This window comes from Pyrus communis, chromosome 5 (assembly GCF_963583255.1).
Source record: "Pyrus communis chromosome 5, drPyrComm1.1, whole genome shotgun sequence".
Lineage (NCBI taxonomy): Eukaryota > Viridiplantae > Streptophyta > Magnoliopsida > Rosales > Rosaceae > Pyrus > Pyrus communis.
Genome location: NC_084807.1, coordinates 25,103,794 through 25,131,034, shown reverse-complemented (window position 1 = coordinate 25,131,034; position 27,241 = coordinate 25,103,794). Strand labels below are relative to the sequence as shown.

Genomic DNA, 27,241 nt, shown 5'->3' with positions numbered 1-27,241 from the left:
AAAAAATAAAAAAATAGAGTTGGACCTGTGGATCCGTTCTAGACTGATCCGTTTCAAACGGACCAGGTTAGGTTTGATTCCAAAACTCAAAATCTATCTACCTAACCAAGCTCCCGTCACAATTTATAACGGATGAGTCAGGTTCCTCCAAATTTGAACCCGGCCCGGTCCATGCCCACTGCTAGACCAAAGTCTTCAAACGTCAGATGATTTAGATCATAACAGAGGAACCTATTCTCTCCGTTTCAGTTCTTCGAGAAACACCGATAACTGCTTACTCTTCGTTGCTTTGCTTGATGGAGAATTCACAAGAATTATGCAGCACAGAGGGAGATGGGGATGGACGGAAGGCGGTGCCTTCCACTTCTTACACCGCCGCATCCTGCGGCGCTGCGTATCGGTTGTTTGGCCGTCAAGATTCGGTGCACAATTGCTTGGGCGGCGGTCGAGGTGAGCAAAGATTGAAACTTTTTGTTTTATTTTGACTTGAATTATTGAAAGATTGAAACTTCTACAACATTTCTACCATTTGGGTTTGTGGGGTATCTCTATAATTTCCTTTCCATCTTTTAAATTTTTGAGGTTTTGTCACTTGATTATCTGCGAAAAACGAAAATGTTGTGCTTTTTGGGTTCTTGATTATCTTGTAGTGTCTATGTTGCCGGTTGATTAGAAATTTTAGACTGGCGTTAGATGGCGGGAGTCAACGGATGAGTAAAGGCGTAATGTAGAAGGTTGCGGTAAGGAGGGCAGTTGATTATTATGCTCTTTAGTTGAAAATAATATGTGGTTAGTTGTAACTGCCTGGGAAAAAAGGATGCCTGAAAGTTAAAGAGGGGAAGAAGGAGGGTTTAAGCAATCAATGGCATTCGTGGAGCCGAATCTCTTGCATTTTTTGGGAAACGGAAGAGCAAGCTAACTTTTTGGGTTTCGTTGAGTTAATTTGCATCGTATTGACTCTACCAGCACATTCCTTACAAGAGTCGACGTATCGTGAATCTGTGATAGAGGAGCAAATGCCATCGTTCCATAATGCAAGGTTTAAGCACTGCATATTTGTGTTATGATCTGATGCATGCGGACAAGTTCGAATCCGGTAGATATATCCTAGGCTTCTAGTAGTGCTCACCCAGTATGCCCCATTATCGAGTTGTTCGGAAATATCACATTTACCTATCACTATCAGTATGTGTGTACAAGTTGCCTGATTCTTTTCCTGTCACATTTGCTCTTCCTGAAGAGTCTTTTGTCAATAGCTAGGCTTGTTGTTCCCTCGTTATTCGTTCATGCATACGTGAACAACTTGAATGTAGGAGTTGGATTTTAAGTATCTGAATATTGTAGTGACTGACCTGAGAATGGTTTTCACTTGTTAAAATAGAAAGTATCAAGTTAGTTTACATGAAATTGGCTGCCAATATCACTGTCTTACATAATTTCTTTACTGCAGCGTGTATTTGCATATATGCCTGTCTTGATTTGTCAACATTGTATTTTTTCTTTTCCTCACTGTATCTCCTTTTCTTTTTAGCTGCTGATATTTTGTTATGGAAGCGGGGGCGTGTTTCCTTTGTCACTATCATTGTTGCTACAGTTGCCTGGCTTGTGTTCGAGCGGTCTGGACTATCATTCTTATCAATTTGTGCAGACGTCTTGTTGATTTTGGTTGTACTCTTATTCCTTCGTGCCAACTATGCTGATTTCAGAAATAAGTAAGAATTTCTACCCTGTTCCCCGGTATTTTATTACCCTAGAATTGGAACTGTTTTCAATTAGGATAACTATCTTATTCCCTAGAATTGGGACTGTTTTCAATTAGGATAACTATCATATTCTTTGTGTAGACAACTGCAAACATTACCGGAGCTAGTTGTATCAGAGGAAATGGTTCATAATGTTGCAGCGTCGTTCCGTGTTAAAATCAACAATGTGCTGCTTATGGCTCATGACATCACTCTTGGCAAAGACTTTAGACTATTCTTCAAGGTCAGTATCAATGTTACGATAATAATACAGGAATCGCCGGGTTTGAATTATATGTGCAGGATATATTTTTATTTCTGAAACTACAAGGTGTTCACATATTACTTTGCATCTGTAGCATTTACTGTCTTACCAAGCTACTATACTTTTGACAGGTGGTGGTTTGTTTGTGGCTCTTGTCCGTCATTGGCAGCTTTTTCTCCTTCTTTACGCTTGCCTATATCGGTGTGTTCTTCATCCTCCTGGGACTGTCAAATGAATGATCCGTGATGTCTTGTATGGGGTTTTATTGCTATTATTTGGTATATCATGCAACTATATGCAATGTTTGTACGACAGTTCTCCCTTCCCGATTTTGCTACTATTCGTTCAGGTCTGTATACATTTATGTGTCTTGTGACGTTTTATGCTAAAGAAAGTTCTGTCGTGGTGGCAGGTTCAATCTTGTCGATAACACTTCCAGCCTTATACAGCAAATATGAAGAGACCGTGGATAGGTGTTGCGGAAGGATCCACCGGCAGTTTTCAAAGCATTACAAAATAGTGGATGATGGTGTTTTCAACAGACTTCCCAGAAATGTACCCAAGGACAAAGATTCGTAAGCCGGATAATTTAGATTCAGACGCTTAGTCATCAATATCGTACTGTTAGGTTTGGTATTTCGTTATAAAGTCATCGATATGTTGCATACTTTGCCGCTGCTTCCTCATACAAGGCCTGGCATAATTTTCCATTCTTTTCGTTCATGTTCCGTCATCTGTACGCTGCTCTGTAGTTGTGTTGGTCAGGATGTGAAACTTGAGGTCTTCTTCAACGAGTGAACATTTCGGATATCGAATGAAAATGCAAGTGACCTTGTTCACTGAAACACTGTAAACATCATCCGCGAACCGAACAAAGTGCACCTGCAACGAATATCGAATGAAAATGCCGGTGAGTTTTCAAGAACATTCAATTGATCAAGGGATTGATCGTATTAGTGAGGTCTTCCACAAATTCATCCATGAAAATGCAGGATACACGCATGCATACCTCCTCTAGGTCATTCACAAACTCCTTAATTGCAGATAAATGTACTGTGGCTGCTTCATTGTACGGATATCTGGAAGAATATGATGGTTAAGAAGAGATTAATCTAACAAGTCAACGTGATCAGATTTTACTGCGGTTCTTATCCTTCAATGTAAAGCCTATGTACTCGGACATCAATGGTGTTCCGTTGTCAACTTACACAAAAACGTCTTAGAGCATCTTCAAAGGAGATGTCAAATTGTCCAAATCAGTAACAACGGTAACAAAAGACAGCAGTAATGTTTTCCAACCGAGAAGCCAAATCTGATGTGGCATGACATGGATTGACATCTCTTCCCCCTTGCTACCAAATTTGACAACACCTTCAGATTTTTTTTAATTAATTATTAAAAGCTTTTTCTTAATTTTTTATTAATTTAAAGCATTATCTTTTTGTTTCTTTTCATTCCCAATGCAAAGAAAGTACATGAATTATTATTTTATGTTTAAAATTTGACGTATCGGTTGGAGAACAAAAATTTAAAAGATGTCAAAGTGGCATATAAGCCTTCAAATTTAAATTTTAGATTTAAAATTTGATATCACATTTGGTCTTACTGTTTAAAGTAAATAATAAGGACAATTCCATTGCTCTGTGGACTTGCTTTTAGTTTCGTCAATTTTTTAAATTGGCGATACTGTTGTTAACATTTAAAAAAAAAATTCATGGATCAATTTGAGACAAAAACAATAGGTTGAGGGCCAAAGTAAAACAACAGAAGATTTCAGGGACGAAATTTTAATTAACTTTTCATTGTTCTTCTTCTTCGTTCTCTCAGACACCACTAATCGAAAAAATCCAGTCCTCCGTTTACACAGGAGTCATGAGCAGTTCCCGATTGGATACAATCCTCTCCACATTCGTCGTGGTGCACCCTCACGAGACCTCAGCTCTCCTCCACTCCTCATCCTGCTTCTTCTTCGTAAGCTCTCCTAATTCTCCAATCCCTTTTGCTAAGTTTCGAAAACTGGGTTCTTTTTCTTTCAGCTAAATTTTGATTTCCCAATGCAGATTTTGTGCGCTTACTTTGTAGTGCTCCCGCTGCGCGATGAGGGTGCAATTTCCTTAGGCCTGTCGAACCTGCCGAGCCTGTTTGTGGGGTCATTGGTCCTCACATCGATTGCCGCACCAGTTGCAACTCTCATCTTCTCTTTGCCCAACGTTTCCAAAGGCAAGGTATGTGTGTATTTCCGCCATTTTTTTCGATATGGGGAGTTCGAAATTGTGGTAAAGATTTGATTATTTTCATGTGGGGTGTCTCTGTAACTTTATAGTTTTGGTTGAAAAGCAAAAGGGTGTAGCTAGTTATGCGTGTTTCCGCGATTTTTCGATATGCGGAGTTCGAAATTGTTGTTTTTGTGATAAAAATTGATTCTTTTGATATGGGGTGCTTCTGTAACTTGATAACTTTTGGTTCAAGAGTAAAAGGGTATAGCTGGTTCATGCCAGATTTTCGATATGTGTTTGTTTGCGTATCGCTCTGTAATAGTTGCTTCTTGAAATTCCAGGCTTTGGTTTTGATGCTCAGGTTTTTTAGTGTATCACTTGTTGCATTCTTCTTTCTATGGCGTGCTTCGTCAGCTGGATCACAAGCTGAGGTGAAGGTGAGATGAAATCTCATTAGGGTACAATTTGTTTCTGATTTGTTTGCTTTTTACACTCTTGAAATATGTTTGTATTGTACTGAATGGTTCCCTTGTGTATGGCTAGGGCTTGGTCAGTATAGACACCGTGTCAGTAAATGACGAAAAGGTAGTTGTTAATCATGCTGGTACAGCATATTCTGTAGCGTGGGAGAACCTTGGCCGGTTCTATGTCTCGGTCAGAATTGCATTGTTCCTCTGGGTATGATGAATATATCTAATTGCTTTTTTTATTTATTTATTTTTTTTTAATTCTATTTCGGATATGTAAAGTAATTTGTTTATCTAAATTTATGCTTTTTTTTTAAGATTGCCCTACTTAATCTAATTACAATTTCCTCGACTTGGGCTAGAATAATCGATGTCATGGACAGTGAGGTATGTATCCTATCCTTGTCACACGAATGTGATTGCAACACGAATTTTTGTTACACTTGTAACTAGATGTGTATTCAGTCAGGTTCAAGATTATTTGGTTTTATTGGCGCCGGTGCCACACTAGGCCAGCTTTTTGGGTCATTGTTTGCGACGGGAATGGCTAGGTTGGGGCCATGTATGTTTTCTTATTCAGTCTTTTGGAATTTGATAGTATCTCTGTGTGATATATCTTAAACCATGGATTGATTTGTTGCAGTTCTACTGCTATTTTCTGCTTTATTAATGGAGTTCGCTGCCCAGTCATCAAAAGGGATAACCCTGGATTTATCTCATTTCCCTGAGGAATTATCACCCATCAGGTTAATTATATTATCAATTTCATTTGGCACTGGATTCTGCGATATTGTTATATGAAAAAACTAAACATTTTATAAAGCACAGATTAGAGTCAAGACACTGAACTCTCTGTTTCAATTTGTAATAATATCTGTTGTTTCTCCATATTAAGTAAATTATGAGCTATTAGAATGTCGTAAGTGATCTTTTCTTGGAATATTATTTCATGGGTTCAGACGTGCGGTGAATTTTTGCGTGCCAATTAAGTTTGAAATTTATTGGGATTCAAATTGTTTAGTGAATTTTCGTTCAAACTATTTCCAGCCCAACTGCAGTTGAACAATCCTGAAAAACTATAAGCTTGCATTCTTTGATGTAACGTGTACAATATATAAGTTGTTATGTAACTTTATTTCTTGACGTGGTTTCTTTTTTTCGTTGTTAGAGAATCTGACCCTGATCGGAAGAATGAGTCTGATGGGCAAACCATGCACAACAAAGGAAATTCTCCCAAGTCACCTACTCCGGTGGTGAAGCCTCAGATGTGGGCCATTTTAGATGGATTTTGGCTTATATTGTCATCATCTTACTTGTTGTATGTGTCCTTGTTCCTGTGGTTGAGTGCAGTTATCTCTTCATTCTTCTATTTTCAGGTAAGACCATCCATTGTCACAAGGTCTAACTTAATTCTAAATTAGCGTCTCTATCTGATACTATATTACCTGACTTGACTCAAAATGGAGTCTTGTCTGCGGATATGTTGCTCTCCCCATATGTTTTTATTTTCCATTTCTTCTGTTTTCTGTGTTCCTTCTCTCATTCTTTCTTTCAGCTGATTTTTATCTCTGATTTTTTGTAACTGCAGAAAGTGAGTGTAATTGCCATGACTGTTACTACCTCTCTTGGAAGAAGAAAATTGCTGGCTCAGATAAACAGCTTTATTGCTGTTTTTATCCTTGTCGGACAACTTACCATAACGGTAGGCTGTTCTTCGGAGATTTTGTTTTATAGTTGATATTTTGGCTAGTTTCTATGGTAACTAACGTGAGATATCCTTTGTAGAATATTTTCTTAGCTCATTGCTTGCTAAAAGGGGGTCCTTAGTTAGTTTCATGTATGCAGCTGCTTTTAACATTATCGCTTTTCTGCTTTCCTGCTGAAGGCAATTTAGTGTCCTATCCTGTTATGTTTCTGAAGGAAAGAAAGCTTGTCTCAGGCCTGGAGGAGGATGACTTATGATCAACACGTTCCTATTTCTAGGCGTAACAAGAAAAATTAAAGATTCTTAAAGCAAATTAGGGAGTGGTTATAGTGCTGACTTTTTGGTTTTGGCAGTGGTTATAGAATGAATTTTGCTTTGAAAGTGCAATGCAACTGATCTATGATGTTGTTAAACTGTTTATTTACTGTCATGAAATTCCAACAAATGTTTCCACAGATGTGTATGCTTTGTATCATACATCAATATAGGTATTTGGGTATAATCACTTCGTGTGTTTTATTCACAGGGGCGTTTTCTAACTATAGTGGGGGTTACTACAGCTATATGCGCAGCTCCATTTGTTGCCTTCTTAAATTTGGTTGCTATTGCTGTCTGGCCAACTTGGGTAGCCGTCGCAGTTTCTGAGACCTTGCGGAAGGTTTGTATTTTCTAATTTCTGAGTGGCGATTTCCCTTTCACAGTTTATCTTATAGCTTAATCCAACCGTGACGCCTGCATGTAAATTACTAAAAACATGTTAATTTTATGTAATATGCATAGGTGAATTTTCTTTGATTTGGATAAAAACGATGGTCAAAATCTCATATGAGAGGAGTGCGAAGTTGGATCTTACAGCTTTCTTTTTGTGTTTCTGTGCAGTTTGTTACTTATGTTCTGACCAGACCAGGTAGAGAACTCCTGTTTACTGTCGTCTCGCAGGATGAAAAATACAAAGCCAAGGCACGAGTTTCCGAATTCTTTTTGACATTTAAAATAATTTCGATTTGGTTTCTTTATCAAGAGTGTTCATCTACCGCGGATTTCTTATTGGTGCCCTATATTGCATTAATCATGTACCGTGAAATTTTAAGCAAATCACCCAACAATTTGAAACATTATTTAACCGAGTCCGTGATATTGCAGGTTTGCATCGATGTGTTTGTTCAAAGACTAGGAGATGCTACAGCAGCAGGAATGTACACGCTACTTTTCAGCGCTCTTAACGGAAGAGCGCCAACTGTCTCTCTCTACGGCCTGCCTGTATGTTTGAATTTGGAAGCATTTGCATTTTTTTTGTTCCGGGTTATTTATCTCGAACAATGATGAACTAATGCTGATCCTCCTTGTTCTTCTCCAGGTCTGTTTGCTATGGATGGTTATTGCGTTTCATTTAGGTCGCCGTCAAGCTGAACTCGCAAAACTCCGGACACATTCCACTTCCTAATGTTTCTTGAACACATTTTTTTGCTGTTTATCTACTGTAAGAAAAACCGAAAATAACATAGAGCATGTTGCCTCGGAGATAGATATATGATGATGTACGAAATGCAAGTTCTTTCAGCTCATGTGTGAGTAAATTTAGCAATCGAATAGTCACCGTTGGATCACTAGTTCTAAACTGAAACGAAACTGTACTGGGAACATAACTGCAGTTAAAATCTTGAAAGGTGTCCGGCGGGTCGAGCATTGCCCAGAAATTAACCTGCTGCCTATCCCCTGTACCAACTCGATGCTGCATTGCGTTGACCAACAATGTTTTTAGCTTCTAATGGCATGGGAACCTGTCAAGCATAGGCATACCATAACAATATTAACAAGCAGGAGATCGTAAAAGGTGAAATGGCAATTGTTCGTTTTGTGCATAGAGAACGCCGGAAATCATACAACGCGAAAAAGTATGTTTCAGGGCAATTTCCGGCACCAGTGTCTTCGGACATGGCCCAAATGTTCCAGAGCACACTGTCTACGGTTATAAATTGAAGTTTAAGACGAGAAGTGCTTACCGAAGTGATCAAGTTCCGTGGAGAGAACACACGCGGTCTCTAATCAAGTTCCTTTCCCAATCTGCTATGTCCTCAAATGCATACTCAGGAAGATTCTCATGGGGCTCTTTCCATGGATCTTTTTTGGTCAGATCGTAGGTAGCTCCGCGTATCGCCCTCTTACTTGGCCCGCAAGGTCTCTTGGAAGTAAGAGCATCATATGCCGCATTCAGCTGCACAGTCACAGTAGCTATCAATTTCGAACAATTCGTTAACTGAAGAAACGGAAAATCTCAATGCCAGAAACGGAAAATCTCGATGCCATTTAGACTTCATCGAGGCCTCAATACTTCACTGGAAGTCTGGAACACTAAAATGGCCGTAAAAGGGTCTAGCATTGTGCGATTTCTTGACGGAAAGAATCAGAAATATATAGAGAAACAAGGACTCACATTCATTCCAAGGAACCAGTATATGTAAGCAACTGCAACAGCCGGAGCCCTTCCCAAACCAGCAGTGCAATGCGCACACACTTTTCCTTTTCCCTTGGAGATGGCCCATGCGAGCGATGAAACTGCTTTAGGTAGACCATTCCGCAAGGAATCTGGATCGAAATCCTTTGCCTGCAGTAGTCGATAAACAAAGTAAGGCAATTGCACAAAGGGTCCCAAGACTTATTTTGTTGCTGGTCCGCAATGTTTCCAGAATAAAGCACGATGCTTCTTCAACCCAAAATATGATGTCGGTAGAAAGAAAGATTATGTTATGCCGATCATTTTAGTATAACCAGCATAACATAATCTGTTAAACATGCGTCTCCTCATGTGCCGGATTCCAAGTCATCAGTCATCAGTGTGTAGTTCATGCCTGAAAATTGAACACGAGCAATCACGTTAGTTGAAGCAACTGGAATCGATTGCATGGTGGTACGGTACTAATTTCTCTACTCTTACATGGTACCGTATTTGTTCGTTTTCTTCAACGTTTATCCCAAATGCAAAACCCAAAATTCCGGTCACGTAAACTTCACTTATCACCGTTGTCCCTAGTCATTCCAAATTCGTAAAAAGACGTCCTGAATCACTAGTCAATTACAAAAAGAAACGTCCTAATCCTCGATAATTTCAGCAACAAGTCATTGCTGCTGCTCAAAATCGTGGTAATCTACACAGACTGATATCTGATGTGATCGTAAGTAGCTAAATTATTCGAAGTTACTGCAAAGTACTGAACTTTTCGCATCGCCTATCAGATACAAAAACAGTTTTCTGGACCAAAAAGAAGGAAAAGAAAAGGAAAAAAAGTTTCTGAAATGCAGTGCATACTTTCTTCTTGTGACACCCGCTCCTCCATTAGGGGAATAAAAGTTGAACTGGTGCCAGAATTTAGGTGCAATGAAAAGTTAATAGTTACTATCTTAAAGCACTAATCCTACATTTAAGTAGAGATCAAAAGTGTGCAACTGAGTTATAATATATAATCTAAAGTTTGTACACATAAATTAAAGACCTACAAATGCTCCAGTTAGAAGATGTGACTATGAGACGGAGGGTCAGAGCAAAAGGGCGAGAGGAAGACCTAAGAAAACTTTGAAAGAGACTAAAAGACATGGAGTATTTAGAGATAACGGAAGACTTGATGCAAAACTGAACGCAGTGACGTTCTAGAATTCATTCAAACGACCCCACTTTGTAGAATAAGACTTGATTTTTGTTGTAACATAATAAATTTGGTTTGTAAAAAAATTGCATTTAGCGCTTTCAAGTTTCAATCTTTAGATCAAACTACACAACTAATCAGAAAATAGAGAAAAGCCCACAAAAGATAACAAACTACAGAATCATTAATCCATCAAAAGTGAAAAGCAAGCCGAAACTACAGAAATGTAAACGCGGGGAAATTACGAGACTGACCCATATCATGGTGGTACTCGTAGGGGTTCCTCATCATCTTCTTCATGGCAGTGTTGTACTCCTCCACCGTGTTCTTGGAACTGGAGGGTCTGCTGCTCGTAGGGTTTTCCGGCAATCCACGATAAATTTTGTTGGGTTTCTAGGAATTATTGAACCCATTAAATAATAGAAAACTAATGAAAATGGTTTGAAAACTTTAAGTTTTAATGAAAAGAATAAAATAAAGGACAAAATGAATAGTATCAGAATTAATTTTTTAATGTAAAAATATGGTTTTTTTTGTTAAAATGAACAGTACCGGTAGCTTTTCGTTAAAATTTTCTAAATAATTGCATGGATATTTCTTAATGGTTTTTAAAGACGCATCGTTTTCAAGTGGAGCTAAGAAGACTGAGCCAAAGTAACTGTTGCCTACACTTGCCGTTTGTCTCCACTTCTTTCTTCTTCTCCTCCCTCTGTGGGAACCAGAGATTTATACCAGTCATGCAGATAATTTGTCCAAAATGCCCTTACAATTCTATCAAAATTCCTAATGTGAGGCCAGTGGATCTTCCAAGTTCCAAGATGATATTTTCTAACAGAACAGATTGGTTTGGGATAATAAAATCAGGTTGATCATGGACCATATTATTGGTTCGCTAAAAACCAAAACCTTTCATCAAGCTATTTGAGCATGTGGCTTTTAAGTCTTCACCTTTTGTCTACGGCCATGAAATGGTTGACATCTAATACTATAACTTTTCTAAATCGTTGATAAAGCACGGATTTTTCCTGCGATGTTTTTCTCGTATGTACAACATTATGTGAGTATGACATGATTGTATACGTAAATGAGATGTTTGATGCAAGTTTCCTCGACTTGCATGGCAAATATTAAGCTTCACCTGCACACGAAGGACTTTTTTATATATCCCAAGGTGCATGCTTCATGGTTAGATATCGCACATATGTGCCCCAAGATACAAATGAATTTCTAATTAGCTTTTCTATCTCTATCTTTTTATATATTATATTCATTTTGGGAAAAATCATACCTTAACATATCTAACAAAACTGGTGTCATTTCACATGAAACTTCCTGCACACCTCTGCACTACTGTGGCTACAAATCAACAAATCACAATCTAATTTGTCTCTTGATTTGTCTTGGAAAAAACCTCCAAAACATGACTTTTTTAGAATTAGAGGGAACACATCCAACATGTTTTGATGTTTCGTGTCATATCAATACAAGAATATGTTCTCGAAACCCTACTTTGCAATCCTCTCTAACCTTTTTTCCTTCTATAATTTTCAATTCACAAAAACAATTAGGGTTATCAACTTATCAAGCAGTAGAACAACAATAAAGAATTATCCTATTAAATAGAATCAGTTGAAATTTATTGCAATTCGTTTATGATTCATTATCATAAGGATTTATCGTGACAATGGAAGTGTACCTTATTGTTCTTATTAATATTTTATATGATTTTTAACACCCCCCCTCCTTTTTTTTTGGAGTCTAATTTAGAGAAAAAATAGATAGAGAATAGTAAAGAGAAATTCTTTTTCTGATAATTGAACACCGATATAGGTGCATTTAACATGCTATTTCAATCATTTAAGTCCTCATACTATTCCGGAAATTGAAATAAAAGTATATGGACGATATTTTTAGGAGTACAAGCTGTTGACTACCTGACGTCCTCCTCTCTTCTTTTATCCAAACTTGAGACTGACAATATAAGATAAACTTATGCGAACGAAGTTTAACTTATCATGCAGTAGCAAAAAGAATAATATTATCATCTGTCAATTGTCTGCTAAACTAGCCAATGATCTATCCAAAGTCTCCTGTCAATGTACGTTTGTACATATCTGAGTCTCAATTATTTGTACACAGTAAAAAATGGAAGAAAATAAGGGAGGATTAATTCTCTGGTTGTGAGTTTGGAGCATACTTTTCGATCAATCAGTTAAATCCCCACTAGAACAACACAGTACAGGTGTCTGGTCAGTGGAGTGGTATCAAAATCCCCCACGACAAACACTGACTGCTTGATTTAGATGGTCCCCTTAAAAGAACATTTTAAGTTGTGGTTTATAGAGTCCATTTAGCATAAGCAAAAGTTACTAAGTTCAAGGTTCTAAAAGACGTTAGGCACTAATCGGGTGGCGGATTAAAACTTAGCGTCTAGGCGCCTAGGCAGGGCCTAAGCGGACTAGGCGAATTTAAGTAATTTTATGATATATTATATAAAAAGTGCCCATTTATACTTAAAAAGCACATAATTGTATTGAGATACATAAATTGATAAATAAAATGATATATAGATCATAAAATACAAGACCACACTGAAAATATAAGGAACACACATATAATCAGTGTTCATTCAAGTATTCAATAAGTCTTCTTACATTTATTGACAAAATAAAATGCAATATGAAAGTCATCGATTTTTTGCCTAAATGAGAGTCGGAACCTAGGCAAGTGCCTAGGCGGGCTAGGTGTACACCTAAGCGGTTCTAGGCGCACTTTTTTCATTTTCAAACGGTTAGGAACAAATCGGAACTGTTGCCAGCCTTCTAGCGCCTAGGGCATCCTCGGCGACGCTAGGCGGGGATTTTTAGAGCAGTGACTAGGCTAGATAAAAATATCGATACACAAATCAGACTTTGATCTAGTGGTAGAAATTGTTTAGAATATCGGTATCAGTAAAAATGTCGATATACAAATTTGTGAAATATTGATATTGATATCAGTTGCATTTGATAAAAATAGTGAAAATTTGCTAAAAAAATGTAGACATTTAAAATAAAACTTTAGAGAATGTATATGTAATTTCTTGATATTTAACATGTCGAAAATATTGACGAAATCTATTGATTTTGGCCGAAATTTAAGAGTTTCTCCGATATCTTGTGAAGTTTAGGCTTCACCCCTTTTCTTATCTTTATCTGATTTTTTTTTTTTCGATATTTCCATGAAAATTTCGACTGTATCGAAGAAATTTCATACAACGATTGTCTTCGCTTGGTTAGAAGAAGTCTCATGTGTGATTCATAAGGATGTCTGATCGATATAAACGGTCATCCTAAATATTTCATATCTTTATCTGATTTTCACTACTAGAAATTTGGCTATAAGCCACCCCTTTCATTGGTGGCTATTGTCAAGTGTTGCCACTCACATTGGTGGCAAACCTCTATGGCCACCAAGCACCCACTAAACTAGAGAGTGTGGCCTATGTAGAGGACTCTATTGTAACAATGGCTACCAATATTGCATTGGTGCATTTCCTGCAGTGCCACCCTAATTCACATCGGTGGCAAAGTTGTAAAATAATATTAAAAAAAAAAAGGATGCCCTATGTGGGCACCCAAATTGGAGTATCATATTTCTTTTTCTATTTTTGGTGAGAAAACAAATATAAGAATACAACTATAAATTTGCATAACTGATATTTTATAGAATTTTGTACAAATGTTGGAACCAAACTTTAAAAAGTATTCGAACCCTTTGTTTCCAAGAGCTTAATCATCTCAATAACCTGAATCTGATCATCAGCTGCAGCCTGCATCCAAAATCAAACCCACAAATTTCGTAAGAATAACGTTAACTCAAGTCCAACTGAAAGTGATTATAGTTGAGGACAACATTGAGATATTATCATATAAATACCAAGGAAAAGTAGATTTTCAAGGGGTTTGCAGTCATTTACCATACAAAAAACTCCACAAATTCACTGTAACTGTCACAACCCGTCCCGAAATTTTAATTCCGAGGACGTGAAGTTATGAAAATGCCCTTAAACGGGACTAAGGGGCGTAAAATATGTTATAACTTGATGATTTGGGGATTGGGTAGGAACCCCACATCCCTCAAATCTCTCCCTCATTCCCGTATCTTGTCTCTCTCTCTCTCCTCCCTCACAAACCTCTCATTCTCTCTGTCAGTTCTCTCTCTCTCCTTCGAACTCACACGGACCACCCACAAAACCACCCTAAAACTATACCAACGAAGGATCTAAGACCACCATCGTACTCCTGAAGACCACACGAACACGATGGTACCAATTTCAGGTGAGTTTCACTTCGGAAAACATGGATTTCAATTTCACTGTGCGTGTGCACTGTTCATGTACACGTAAAGCTTGATGTTTTTTGGGATTTTGAAGCTTGTAGGAAGCTTGGTGAGGTCCTAAGGAAGCTCGGAGTGCTTCGTTTGAAGGATTTGGACGTCGGGATCACGAACTGTAAGTTCGGCCGAATTTTCGTATTTTTGGAAAAGTTTGATTCCGTTGTTTTTAGGCCCTAAAACTAGTCCAACGTGGTAGATTATGGTTAGGGCTTCATTTTGGTATAAATTACGTGAAAAATGGACGTAGGAACACGGAGAACGACAAGTTCAAAGTTTGGCCGGAGCTTTCGGGGCTTTTTCCGGCGAATCCACGGCGAGTTAGGGGTCAAGGCAGGTATGGGTGTGTTCGTCTCGTCAATACATTCATTTTGATATATAGTACGTCGAAAATGGTTAAGAAATGAAGAAGTTATGACACTTTGAAATTTACCCAGAAATTCCGGCAAAACACCACCGCCGGCGAAACCAGTCTGGCGACGCGAGGAAGAAGAAGCGCGCGAGGGCAGCGCGTGAACAGGGCGCGTGGGGGCGCGTGAGAGCTCCAAATTGAGTTCTGAAAATTGTCACGTGTTCGTGACGTCGTGTAGATCACCGTGGTATATTCATACACCCAAATTGAGCAACGTATGAGAAAGTTATGGACGAATGTTTGGTGTATGTGCATTAAATAACATCAAGTTGGTTACTGTTTGTATAGGTGAAAATTATACAGAAGAAGAATGTAACCAATCTAGGGGAGGCTCAGGGACCTACGAGACGTCGATGTGATATGTGAGTGGGCAGTTATTTTTCAGTATATATATATATACGTATGCTTGACGTATTTCCCAGAAAACGTATTTTAAAAGAAATACGAATTATATATCCTGTCATATATGCATCATATTTTAATATGTGCATTACCATAATTATGCATACTATTGCATGGTGCTGAGGAGGCCCAGGTAAGTGCCAGGTAAGTGGTATTCATGTTTGTATTTAGTAGTAGCGTGAGATGATTAGAGAGCTCATAATCTGCACCCCCGGTGTTAGTGCTCCCACCCGAGGCCAGGGCCCAGCCTTCACGTGTATGTTCACCAGCACCGCATGCTCGCCTTGGATCCAAGTTAGGTGCAAGCCTGTCGTACAGACCACATTAGGTGGTTCCGACTTGTAGGTGACCCGCGATTTATCGCACAGCTTCACGTGATCGTAGCACTAGAGCATATATATATTACACCCAGCCTGTCGTACAGACCACGTTAGGTGGTTCCGACTTGTGTGCAGATTCAGTTATTGAGTTGAGAGTGGAGCTCTAGATGCAGCCGTACAGGTCACGTTAGGTGACTCCCGGCTGCTAGATTATATGTTATTGATGTGAATTACGCTTGAGCATTTATATTTGATTATGAGATTCTGTTGTGGCATATTCTCGAGCATAAATGGCATATTGTGGAGCATGAATGGCATACTATAAGAGCATGATTGGCATATTTATACATACGTATATATGTTTATTTTCTGGGAAATTATACTTGTTTTACGGCGAGGGGTTAGTATATTCAAAGAGAAAAGAAGATTCTGAATAAGTTCGTTTTGCTGACCCACTCAACTTTGTTTTGCGCCCCTCCAGGTTCAAGAATTGAAAAGGTGTGGTGACTACGAGGAAATTCAACGGTGTTCTGACAGAATGGACCAAATGAGGACTCACCTTCGGGTGTTTCATTTTAGAAGTTGTATATTTTAAAGCTTCCGAACTGTGTAAATGGTTACGTCACTCTCACGTGACGGCCAGCATGCCCTCCTTCGGGACGGGGTGTGTCAGTAACCCTTCTGCAACTTCAACTAAGAACATATTAAATTGACAAGTTCATGAATATGCAGACCACCTTCAACCTTGAAACAACAAATGATCTCTTAATCAGCGTGGGTATTCAAGAATAAGATAAAGAAAGCATAGATACTATATTTATGACCAATGGGCAAAGGACAAGATACAACAAAACATTTACATATGAATGAAGGAGAACAGAAATGAGAATGGAATATCAGTGAAGAGTGCGTGCATACTCACACATAAAAATGCATTAACATTTTCTTTTTTTTTCAGAAACTCAAAAAACCCGGGAATTCCAATACAAGAGATCACCAACTAATGATCAAGGCAGCTACAAAATAGATGACAAAAAAGTGAGTTCTAATTGAATTCATTTACATATACCTAACACCATTAAGACTAAGTAATAAACTAACACTGATGCCTGCGCGATGTTGCGGGTCATCAACAGTGACATTATTTTTCAGTAAGATATGACATTTTAATTACATAATAGAAAATGATAGAAGACAGAAATTGTAAAAGGGAAGTTGATCATAGTAACTCTTGACAAAAACCTACTTGGCAAGGATGAAAAATTGGTAAAAATATAAACAATCAACAAAGAAATGCATAAACAAATTAGTAACCTAATTTATATAGCTCTAGGATGAATTATGTTAATTTGTTTATATAAGAGTATAACAGAAGGATGGAACAAAATAGGTTCATTCTTGAGAACAGATGTAATTTTGCACACTGCATATATGTAGACTAAGGAGAGTGGTAACATACCTTGTAATTTGTACAAATTAGGATTTTCATTCAAAGAACTATAATAAACACAATTAAAAAAAAAAAAAGTGATTCAAACTTTACCCACAGTAGAAATTCTGAATGGATGAAGTTTTGGCTTCCCTTTTCGGCTATACTTGATTAACTGGGAACCTTTTTTTTAATGCAATGAATGCCTTCATGAGAGAAAGAGAGGAATATTAGGTGAAAAGTATTGCCAAATCACATAGAGATCAAAATCTTGAATATATATGTTTAACCATATAAAAGTGAGTGTGTGAAAGGATGTAGTCTGCACAATGGGCAACATTTTCACTATTAGAAAGTTGGAAACTAAACTTCTACACAAATATTGGGTTTTTATTAATTCCCTTTGGGAATCGAAAAGCACATTATTCGAGTAATGCAGGTAAATTTGATATTCATATGCGTTGATTTATGTAAAACGATTATAAGTTATAATTGTATCGTCTTAACACAAAAATGATCATAAATGTAAGTGTCTGTATTACGGAAGTAAGGGACTTACAGCAATTGCTATGAGCTCTACCAGCAGTCACTCCAAGCACCGTATTACGGAAGTAAGGATCTTACATCAATTGTTATGAGATCGACCAACAGTCCCTCCAAGTGGCGCAAGGGCTAAAATTATAAATAAGAAGTAATTTAAACAGTTTAGCTTAATAAAATATTGTAATTTAAACAATGCCTGTATATTCAAACATCCCAAAACAGGAATGAACTTCCAGAAAACATACGCATGAAAATAAACGGCATTACTCACCCATTGAGTTGGACCATCAAACTGGAGCGTTAGAAGGATCATCATGTACCTATGAAACCCAAAGGAAAATCTTAGCAACCCCAAAGTCTGTATGCAAACGTGAATAAGTATGCATGTATGAATCTATTCATAGTGAAGAAGACTACCTTAAGAAATATTTGCATCTATAGCTTCATATGGCCATACAACTAAAAGCACCGCATACGATAACAAACTCTAGCTGCACCACAAAAGGAATATGATCTTTCTCTCAACTTGTATTTGCAGTTGTTACTGTAACATCTGCAGATAGCATACATAAGCACTGATTGGATAATTCTAAAGAAAAAAAAAAGCTCTTATTTGATAATGCACCAAATCCTATCCAAAAACCAAAGGGGTGCCATATCCCTAGATTAACAGAGCATCTTTCGTTGTTCCAAAACAAACTGCAATTTGGCCTTGGTAAAGTATAAAGATTACCAGATACCTCGGGCATAATCTCGACTCTGTTTCATTATTCGAGCATTTTACTGTCCTTTTAGTTCTATCTTTCAACATGGGAAATACAATAAGACAGTAAAAACAAAAGTTAGTGATAGCTATTACATAGTGAAAGAAAATAAGACATTCACATAGTGATAGCTATTTACTGTCATTTCTCACCATAATCTCGACTCTATTCCATTATTCAAACATTCTACCGTCCTTTTAGTTCTACCATATGTGAAGGTCTTCATATACATGTTAGCATATATATATACAAACTGAATTCTGAAAGCAATGAGAGAAATATACCTTTGGGGCGTTGATGCCAGAAGGTTGAGTGAGGGATCTAAGATGTTTGAGAGCAAGAATTTTTGAGCAATCTATGTGAAAAAGTTGAAGATCTTCGAACAGAGTGGAGTGAGTCGGTCTGGGCTAAAATAAAGAGGATGAACTCTAGAAAGTAGAAAATGTTGTTGTTCAACCAATCTCAAAAGTAAAGAAACCATACTATTAACATATAAATAAGTTTTATATATCAATGTTTACCCAGATTGACTTGAATCGACTGCCGAGGGGTCTTCATTGCTGCGACCCTGTCCATGAACTTGCTGCAGTTGTTTTTCGTCTTCTCCTCCTTCCCTCCATCCTTCCCTCCTCTCTGCAAGCCGCATGCCTTCCATTCACCAAATCCCTCCCTCCCTCTCTCTCTCTCTCTCTCTCTCTCTCTCTCTCTCTCTCTCTCTCTCTCTCTCTCCCCTCCTCCTCCTCCTCCTCCTCCTCCTCTCTATAAGCCGCATGCCTTCCCCTCACCAAATTCCACACCGAGTTGTCGATCCCATCGAAAGGGTTAGGCAGGAGGCGAGGAGGCGAGGAGTTGAGCTAGGGAGGAGAGAGAAAGAGAGAGAACGGCTGGGTTAAAATTAGGGTTGTCTAACTTCGTATTTATTTGGGGGTGAAACTACTGTAGAAAGGATTATTAAATGAAAAAACAATTATTTTTGACAGATAAAAAGGAGAAGACTGAAAAAGAAATAAAAAAACAGGTCCCAAACTTGAAAAAACATGTAAAAAGTCTTTGGTGTAATTTTAAGAAATAAAGTTAGTTAAAAGACACCAATCATTGGTGGCTGATTTCTTAAGGCCACTGATATAAGTGGCATCCCACTGTAAAGCCATCAAAATATAGTAAGAGTAGCAGCTTTATATCTATGGCCACCAATTGCAAAGGGTGTGCAAAAAATGGTGGGCAATGAGCGTAATTCTAGTAGTGTTTTTTTTTTATATTTCTATGAAAATTCGACTGTATTCAAGAAATTTCAAACAACGATTGTCTTCCCTTGGTTAGAAAAAAATCTCATGTGTGATTCATAAAGATGTCTGATTGATATAAACGATCATCCTAAATACGGTTTTCTTTTGTTGTTATGTCGAGCTCTGTTATGGATGTTCATATGGTTAGAGGAAATCTCAGATCCAATTCACACGAAAGTAAGATTGATACATAGTTTAACCTAAATATAGTTGGCTCGTCAGCGATGGTCAAACTCTGATGTGGATGTGTTGTCGAGAAACCTTGAGATGAGAATCAATTGTTACACAGAATATGAACATGATTTCACGTGTCCTGGTTGGCCTTGGTCCGAAAGAAGTGGCTAGTGCCATTATTTGCTTGATTTAAGTAAATACTTTATGTCATTAATCTTATCTTCTAGCAATTAAAAAAGTATACTTTATGGATTATGCGAAACTTCTTTTTCTATTTTTAATATTATATGATATAGTTAATTACTAGAAAAAGGAGAACCCATAAATAGTACTGGATAAAAGAAAAGGAAAAAAATACATATATAGAAATATATATATATTTTATACATTATTATATTCTCCTTGGAAATATAGTAATTATGCCTGACAAATGGGTCATGTTTACCATGATCAGGTTGTTTTTATGTTACAGTTATCTTAACAGATTCGTAACAAGTGACCCAAGAACGATCCCATTCGTTAACAGATCGTGTTATGTCAATTTCTACTTATGTATAAATCTGTCAAACAATATCTTATCGGGTTCTTAACAGATGACCCGATAATAACTAGACACGTTAATGCGTTTTGAATATGTTACCCGATAACGACCCAAATCATTAATAGGTATACTTGAAATTTGTTATTTTCTTCTCGGATTAACAAATCGTGTACGAAATTGCCAAACCTCAATAACCATGGGAGAGACTCAAAACCAATTTTCATGAGGATTTTACAACTTATTTTGATGATCAAACGATAAATATCTTAATCCGGTTTGTTATTAGTTTTGGGAAAATAAGCACGCATGATTTAAATAGAAACCAAATAGATAAAAAGATCCAAGTCATCTAACATAATTAAGGGCTTCTTCGCGATTGTATTTTTTTTTTTTTATGAAATAGTTAAAAGTATTTTAGAGAACCAAATCGCTTTTAGCTATATTTGGCAGATAAAATCTAAAGCGCGTTTAGATCGTAAAACCACTTCTAGAGATTCCAAACGCATTTCTAAGAAGCACTTGAAAATAAATTTTTTACATATTTATAATGAAAACTTCTAACTGAGCGCTTATGAACACACTCATTACTATAAAAGTAACGCAAACAACCCAAATACAAAATGAAAAGAAAAATAAAACTAACAACTCAAGTGGGTAACATTACCGTGCATCAGCTAAACATTGTTTGTATACAAAACAAAATAGCTATCAATTCCGAAAAATAAAATTCACATAAATCCAAAAGTCTAGCAAGACATTTGAAACATACGTAAAATATGTACATTTTTCTTTGAACCACCCCAAATTTGTTACATTTGGTGAAATAAAAAATCTCAAACTCCAATTTCTAGCACTTTTGCATCTTTTTCTCTAGTTTGATCATGTGCCCCATTGACCACAACACCTCCTCCTCCCCACTTTAAAAACCCTAATTTGACCAAAAGTTCATGGCCCCAATCCCCTACGTGCAACACTACAAATGTTCCGATCCCACCTATCAGCCCATACGCTATGGAGTAAGTCAACGGCATCAAAATCAACGTCACAAATGCCGGGATCGCCTGCCTCATGTCGTCCCACTCAATCTCCACCACTGATTTCATCATCAGCACCCCAACCAAGATCAGGGGCGGCCCCACCGCCCAAGCCGGTATCGAAGCCAATAGCGGCGTGAAGAAAAATGCCAAAAAGAAATACCCCGCCACCGTCAACGCCGTTAGCCCCGTACGTCCACCCTCCCGTATCCCCGTAGAGGACTCGATAAATGCTGTCACGGGTGACGTGCCCAACAAGGAACCCACCACAATAGACGAAGCATCCGACATGAAAGCAAAATATTGACCTTCGAAATTGCCATTTTCGTCTGAGAATCCGGCGAACCGGGCCATGGAGTAGAGAGTACCGGTCGTGTCTAGTATGTCTACGTATAAAAATGTAATTAGTGCTTCCCAAAAATACCCCTTCCCGATACTCTTGAAGCTTAGTGCCCCGGCCGTACTCTCAATCGTATGTATATCAACCACCTTCTTGAAGTATTCATAGGCCGAGTCTCCCGCATCCGTATTAGGAAACGCCGTTACTTTGGTGTTACGGAACCACGAAACGGCCGTTACGAAAACAATCCCGTAAATCATCGCCCCCTTCACATTTTTAACCAAACAATACGCAATAATTACGAAGCCGACCAAGCCGAGCCAAAGCGTGGCGCTTTCCATTCGGTCCCGGAGGCACATAATATCCCCCGACACGGCACCACCCTGGACCAAACTAACGGTGCCGTTAACTGCCGTTATGACGGGAGCCAAAGATGCCCGCGAGGAAGCGGGGCAGCCTCCGAGCGTCACTAACGTTGATGAACTGTACCCGACTAACCCGATTCCCTGATTGTTCTGCAACCCGATAAACGCCAGAAAGAGTCCGATACCCGCGGAGGAGCTGATCCGAACCGGTTTTGGAACTAATTTCGCGAGCTTGGCGCGCAACCCGATTGCGGAGATGAAGAGGAAAATCAAGCCTTCGATAAACACGGCGGCCAATGCGCTCTGGTACGAGACATTACCCGACCCATGAAACCCGACAACGGTGTATGCGAAATAGGCGTTGGTGCCCATACCCGGAGCTAAAGCGAGCGGGAGATTCGCGAAGGCACCCATGATTAAGCAGCCGATGAGGGAGGACGCGACGGTGGCAACGATGAGGTCTTTTCGGACTTTTTCTAAGCAGGCGGAGTAGCCAGGGTTGACCGGGTCGAATTTGCACGTGGAGTCCGGTTGGATGACAGACCCGGTGCAGTTTTGGAGGGACTGGGTCGGGTCTGAGCAGAGGGGGATGCAGTCGGAGACGGAGCAGGTGCCACCGGAGTCGGAAAGAATGGAGGCGTTGACTGCGAGGATGTAGGCCATGGTGAGGAACGTGGCGGTGCCGGCGCGGAGCTCGGTGGTGAAAGTGGAGTTGCGCTCGGCGAGTTTGAAGTGCTTGCCGGCTCGGGTTTTGGCGACGTAGTTGTTGAGCCGAGTTAGGGATGAAGGCGGTGGCGGCGACTCGTGAGCCTCCATGTCCATCGAAGTTTCTGTTGTTTTGTTCCGTTCGGAGAGATTGATAGCTCGGAAGCCTCTGCTAGTGCTAGGGAGTATATGTTGTTTGTTTAGGTAGGTTTATACATGGAGATGTCGATGTGGGGTTGTTTTGTATTGTAATTTGCATGTGTGGGGTTTTATATAAATGGGTGATGCTAAAGACACCTTTAAATGTGTGGGGTTTTAGATAAATGGGTGGAGAGATTTTGTGGAAATATGATGGGGTATGTCAAATGTCATAATATAAATTGTTGAATATTTGGAATTTTTTTTTTTTACAACCACATGTATTATGATAGTTTGTGTACCGAGCCGTGTTCTCGACACACTAAAATATTTTCTCAAATTGGTGATGTTAAAGAGATTATCTAATCTGAGTTACAGTTTGCTGAATACATGATGTGACACATTGAAAAAAATTCAACTATTACCTGTTATATCATATAATTTACAAAGGATGATTTAAAAACATAGTAGTCAAAGCATTTCTTATATAAAGAGGGAGATAAGTGGAGGATTAGTAAGGCCAAAAGTGTATTTGCCTGAGGGAAAGAATTCGGGAGGGAGAGGGGATCTTTCATGCAGTGAAAAGTTTCTCCGAGTTCAAATGGTATTTCTGTTGGATAGCGTTGATTTTGCGTTTAGGGTTTGTGCTTGCAACGTTCAATCATGCATGCAAATAGACTTTTTGCAGTAATGCATAGATAAGATAACGGAGAATTCGTGGAGAGTCTTCTTAGCATTTATCTTAGAAGTAATGCATAGATAGTCACTTCAATAAAAAACGTAACCGTAACATAATTTTCTTCATGTGTGAATGTGGTGTGAACAATATTAGCAGTTTTTTTGAAAATTTGGAACATCATCATAACTTATTTCCCAATCGAACTTTTAAAAGATCTATGAAATTAGTGACCAAACCCACCTAGAACCTCTGACCAATCGCTGCTCGTTTATATAACGGCAAAGGTTGTAAAATGTTGAAAGTCAAAGTATGACTTCAATCCATCCTTCCTACATTGATAAGGATTTTGCGACTTTTTAGTTTTTTTCTTAAGGCATTTTTCTCAATTTTTACTTGGACCGCGGTAACGTAACAAAATAATTTTGTTGTTTTTTTCATTATAACACGTAATGTAATATACCACATGACTCAAGAATAGAATCAGCTAGTAATTGTTTTAGGCTCCAGCACATCCTAAATTTTAAAAGATGAACATTTTTTACGTTAAAATAAGCATGCCGTGAAAAACTCAAGCCTAATATTTCACGAATCAAAAATTGAACATACTCCCAACACTTAAATCTCACTCCATACTAGGAAAAAAAAAAATAGTGAATTGTGTTTCATGTTCTCATTTTCCCATGATAGTAGGATTCAACCACTACTTTTCGTGTTGACCATCAAAAGAAGAAACCACGTACTAGTTTTGGTTCATAGAATGTGGGAGCACATAGCAAAGTGGCTGCCGCTGTCCAGTTCCGAATTTTGTCCCCAAATTTTTAAAAAGTGGTCGCAGTTAGGGACAAACAAAACACAGCAGTGCCTTGAGGTGGAAGTTGACCTCCCCCACCACCCCCCAAAAAAAAATTTGTACCAGAATTTCCTTATGATATTCAGTACATATACATGTATATATACACACACATGTATATATGTATATATTACTCACCATAAAAAAACCACTTGTGGACGAAAATATTCGTCCGCTAAAGTATAGTGGTTTGTTGTGTAACATGTAAGGCGATGGTCATTTATTGGGCAAAAATTGTTGCACAAATTCAGAGTTTAAAATTTTTAATTGAGGAATTTCAGACTCCATCGAGCAAGTAGACATTTCCAGAGGACAATGCCAACCAAAACTTGTTACTAATTTAACATTTTTTTTCTTTTCCAAAAATCGTTAAGAAAACTACGGCATGTTTGTTGTTTATGCTGTTTTTATACACAACTTGGATAACACTCTCCCTAATAGTATTATTTTCCTTTTCACATTATAAAATCAAACGGGATTGGGAATGGGGGATATTCAATTCTTGACAGCTGATAGTCTTGATTATTATTAGTATTTTGTTTATTTTTTAAATGAACACTAGCAATTAATTTAAGCCTAATTACCAATCGGAATCAAACCTTAATTATCCGCTTAAGAATCTTAGCTGCTTGCTTAAAGAAAATGATGCATCTTACAAACGCATGCAACAGTGCACAGATGGAGGCTGGAGGCTGGAGCTATATATAATAAAGTGGTCCAATTAAGCAAAGAGAGAAAGCTAGGGGTCAATGTGCAATGATTTCCACCTTTCAAGGATCTAGTAGTGGATTCCACGTAGTTGTTAACTCTTAATCCAAGCTGTTAATTAACCATTACAACGCGTTCTATGAACTGATCATGATAGCATGATGAAAGGGGTGGCAATGGAGAGAATTCATCTTGACATCAATATATTATCTTAGGGTAGTGTTCTCCACACACCTATTTTGACTTCTCACACAACTCTCTTAATTTTCGGCTATCAGATCGAATGAAGTGAAGAAGATCGATGATAAAAAATTAACAAGGGTGTATGAGATGTAAAGATGGATGTGTGAATACACTTTGCATTATCTTATTGGCACAAGTGATGAAATAGATTATTATCATGTATTCAAATAGTACATTATATTTCGTTAGATATGTAATTGTCACGTGATGGGACTAGTTGCAAGAAAAAAATCTCTCGTGACAATGGGCCGTATTCCAGTTTACTTATTTATATATTGTATTAATTAAACAATGTTAATATTATTAACCATGCAATAAGTCATGTATATATTAGTGCATGTTTCAAGTTGTATTAAGGTGTCATATCGTGTCCGAAACATGCATATGCCACAGTGTCAGTTGTCTATACAAATAATCTTGGGAATTAACATTGACATTCCGTACTTTCTATATTTTTCGAAAGACAAAAAAAAAAAAAAAAAAAAAAAAAAAAAAAAAAAACTTTTATAAGTAATGCACAGTCAGATTTCTAATGTGCTAATAATAGTTACCATAATTTTGTTGAATTTAATCAGTTTGCAACCAAATTTATTTCTAACTAGAGGGCTAAATGTCATTAGCCATGCACTCTTCCAAAGCTTTATGGAAAGACAAAATGGGAGTGAAACTTCCGTATGCGTAATTCATGCAAAGTTACTAGGTAACATGATTCATGAGAGCCAATACTAACCAATGGCCCTTAAACCCTAATTATTTGAACTGGTGAAAACAGATATTCATCATCACCAAGTGTAAAGATAAGCTTGATCTTCAATTATTGGGTGACAACTTCACAAGAGCAGTAGTGTCCTTGTTGGTCAGGGCAAAGTGGCTTTCAGTATTGAATGCTGCATCTACTTCCATGGGAAATTCGACAGGATATGGCAAGAAAAGAAGACTCTCTGTCTCTCATCGGATCAAATTGCATTATATGGTTTTATGTCCTACCTACCCAGCAGCTCAGAAACATGTACGTACATATTAGTATACGACCAAAAGAGTAGTAAATGGATTGGGCTCAAAGTTGTTCGAGTTAGGTGTATTCTGAGCAGTTTTTTGATGTATCGAAGCATGGCCACGTGGCATTAATGGCAAACCAATCTTTTTTTCGTGTAGTCCCGATAAACCATGAGATGGTAGAGTACTTTTGGCCTATGGTGGCCATAAGGAATGCACTCATGAGAGGTCGAACTTGAGTTTAGAGTTTCAAACCTTTGGTTGTTTTGCACTAAACCAACCCCTTGTGACTAGCGTTATTACTTTATATAACACGTGAACTTGTTTTTTGTTAATATACAATAAAAATATGAGGCATCAACCATATCATCCACTTTTGTTATAACAGATAAAAAATAATACACCGTGTGACTTGTATTTCCAGTAATAAAAAATTTTCATATGTTAAAGAAACCATAAGAAGCTGCCAGCTGGTGATGTTGAAAAAACACCATTCAGAAAAGAAGGAGCCCCTTAATTTCCATGCATGCCAAACCGACCTACCTGTTCCGCGACTTTCGACGGGCAAATCATTTTTACCTGCTTCCATCGTAATTAATTATAATAAGATGGTTTATGCAAATCAAGGCATGATTAGTTATGCTTCTTAAGCTGGATAGCATTATTTTGCTACTTTCTGTGGGGTTCTATATAAATTATATGGAGGTAATGTAAAATTTCCTTTAGGTGATATGAAATTTTCTTTAGATGATCATGACAAGCACATAGGGTTAGATTTCGGATTAAGCAGTAATTTCTTGCTTGATATGAAAGGTTGGGTGCCATGCACCCATTTGAGGAACTTTTCAAGGTTTTCAAAGCCCCAGAAAATAAGAGAAATACATCGTATCATTTAAGACAAA

At 38.0% G+C, this 27,241-nt stretch overlaps 3 protein-coding genes and 1 long non-coding RNA gene across 5 annotated transcripts; 3 read left to right on the top strand and 1 right to left on the bottom strand.

Annotated features, from left to right (window-relative positions):
* The first annotated feature begins 149 nt into the window (after nt 1-149).
* LOC137735316 (reticulon-like protein B16) lies at nt 150-2,846 on the top strand. Its single transcript, XM_068474733.1, has 5 exons — nt 150-450; nt 1,532-1,712; nt 1,845-1,986; nt 2,139-2,208; nt 2,420-2,846. The coding sequence occupies exons 1-5, from the start codon at nt 297-299 to the stop codon at nt 2,584-2,586; spliced, it is 714 nt and encodes a 237-aa protein (XP_068330834.1). The 5' UTR covers nt 150-296; the 3' UTR covers nt 2,587-2,846.
* Nucleotides 2,847-3,848: 1,002 nt separating this feature from the next.
* Nucleotides 3,849-7,958, top strand: LOC137735315 (uncharacterized). Of its 2 annotated transcripts, none has more exons than XM_068474732.1 (13): nt 3,849-3,978; nt 4,068-4,232; nt 4,565-4,660; nt 4,767-4,901; nt 5,009-5,077; nt 5,156-5,252; nt 5,334-5,436; nt 5,859-6,066; nt 6,279-6,392; nt 6,922-7,053; nt 7,275-7,355; nt 7,539-7,655; nt 7,753-7,958. In XM_068474732.1, the coding sequence occupies exons 1-13, from the start codon at nt 3,880-3,882 to the stop codon at nt 7,837-7,839; spliced, it is 1,503 nt and encodes a 500-aa protein (XP_068330833.1). In that variant the 5' UTR covers nt 3,849-3,879; the 3' UTR covers nt 7,840-7,958. The 2 variants fall into 2 exon arrangements, with proteins under 2 accessions (XP_068330833.1, XP_068330832.1); XM_068474731.1 differs by having other exon boundaries at nt 5,144-5,252.
* Nucleotides 7,959-14,888: 6,930 nt separating this feature from the next.
* On the top strand, nt 14,889-16,213 carry LOC137733335 (uncharacterized). The gene is made up of 3 exons (XR_011068457.1): nt 14,889-15,009; nt 15,111-15,184; nt 16,026-16,213. It is a non-coding gene; the product is annotated as an uncharacterized lncRNA (long non-coding RNA).
* A 4,839-nt stretch (nt 16,214-21,052) lies between these two features.
* On the bottom strand, nt 21,053-22,947 carry LOC137735541 (adenine/guanine permease AZG1-like). Its single transcript, XM_068474968.1, has one exon. It carries the CDS (start codon nt 22,840-22,842, stop codon nt 21,115-21,117), a length of 1,728 nt encoding a protein of 575 aa, XP_068331069.1. The 5' UTR covers nt 22,843-22,947; the 3' UTR covers nt 21,053-21,114.
* Between the last annotated feature and the right edge of the window lie 4,294 nt (nt 22,948-27,241).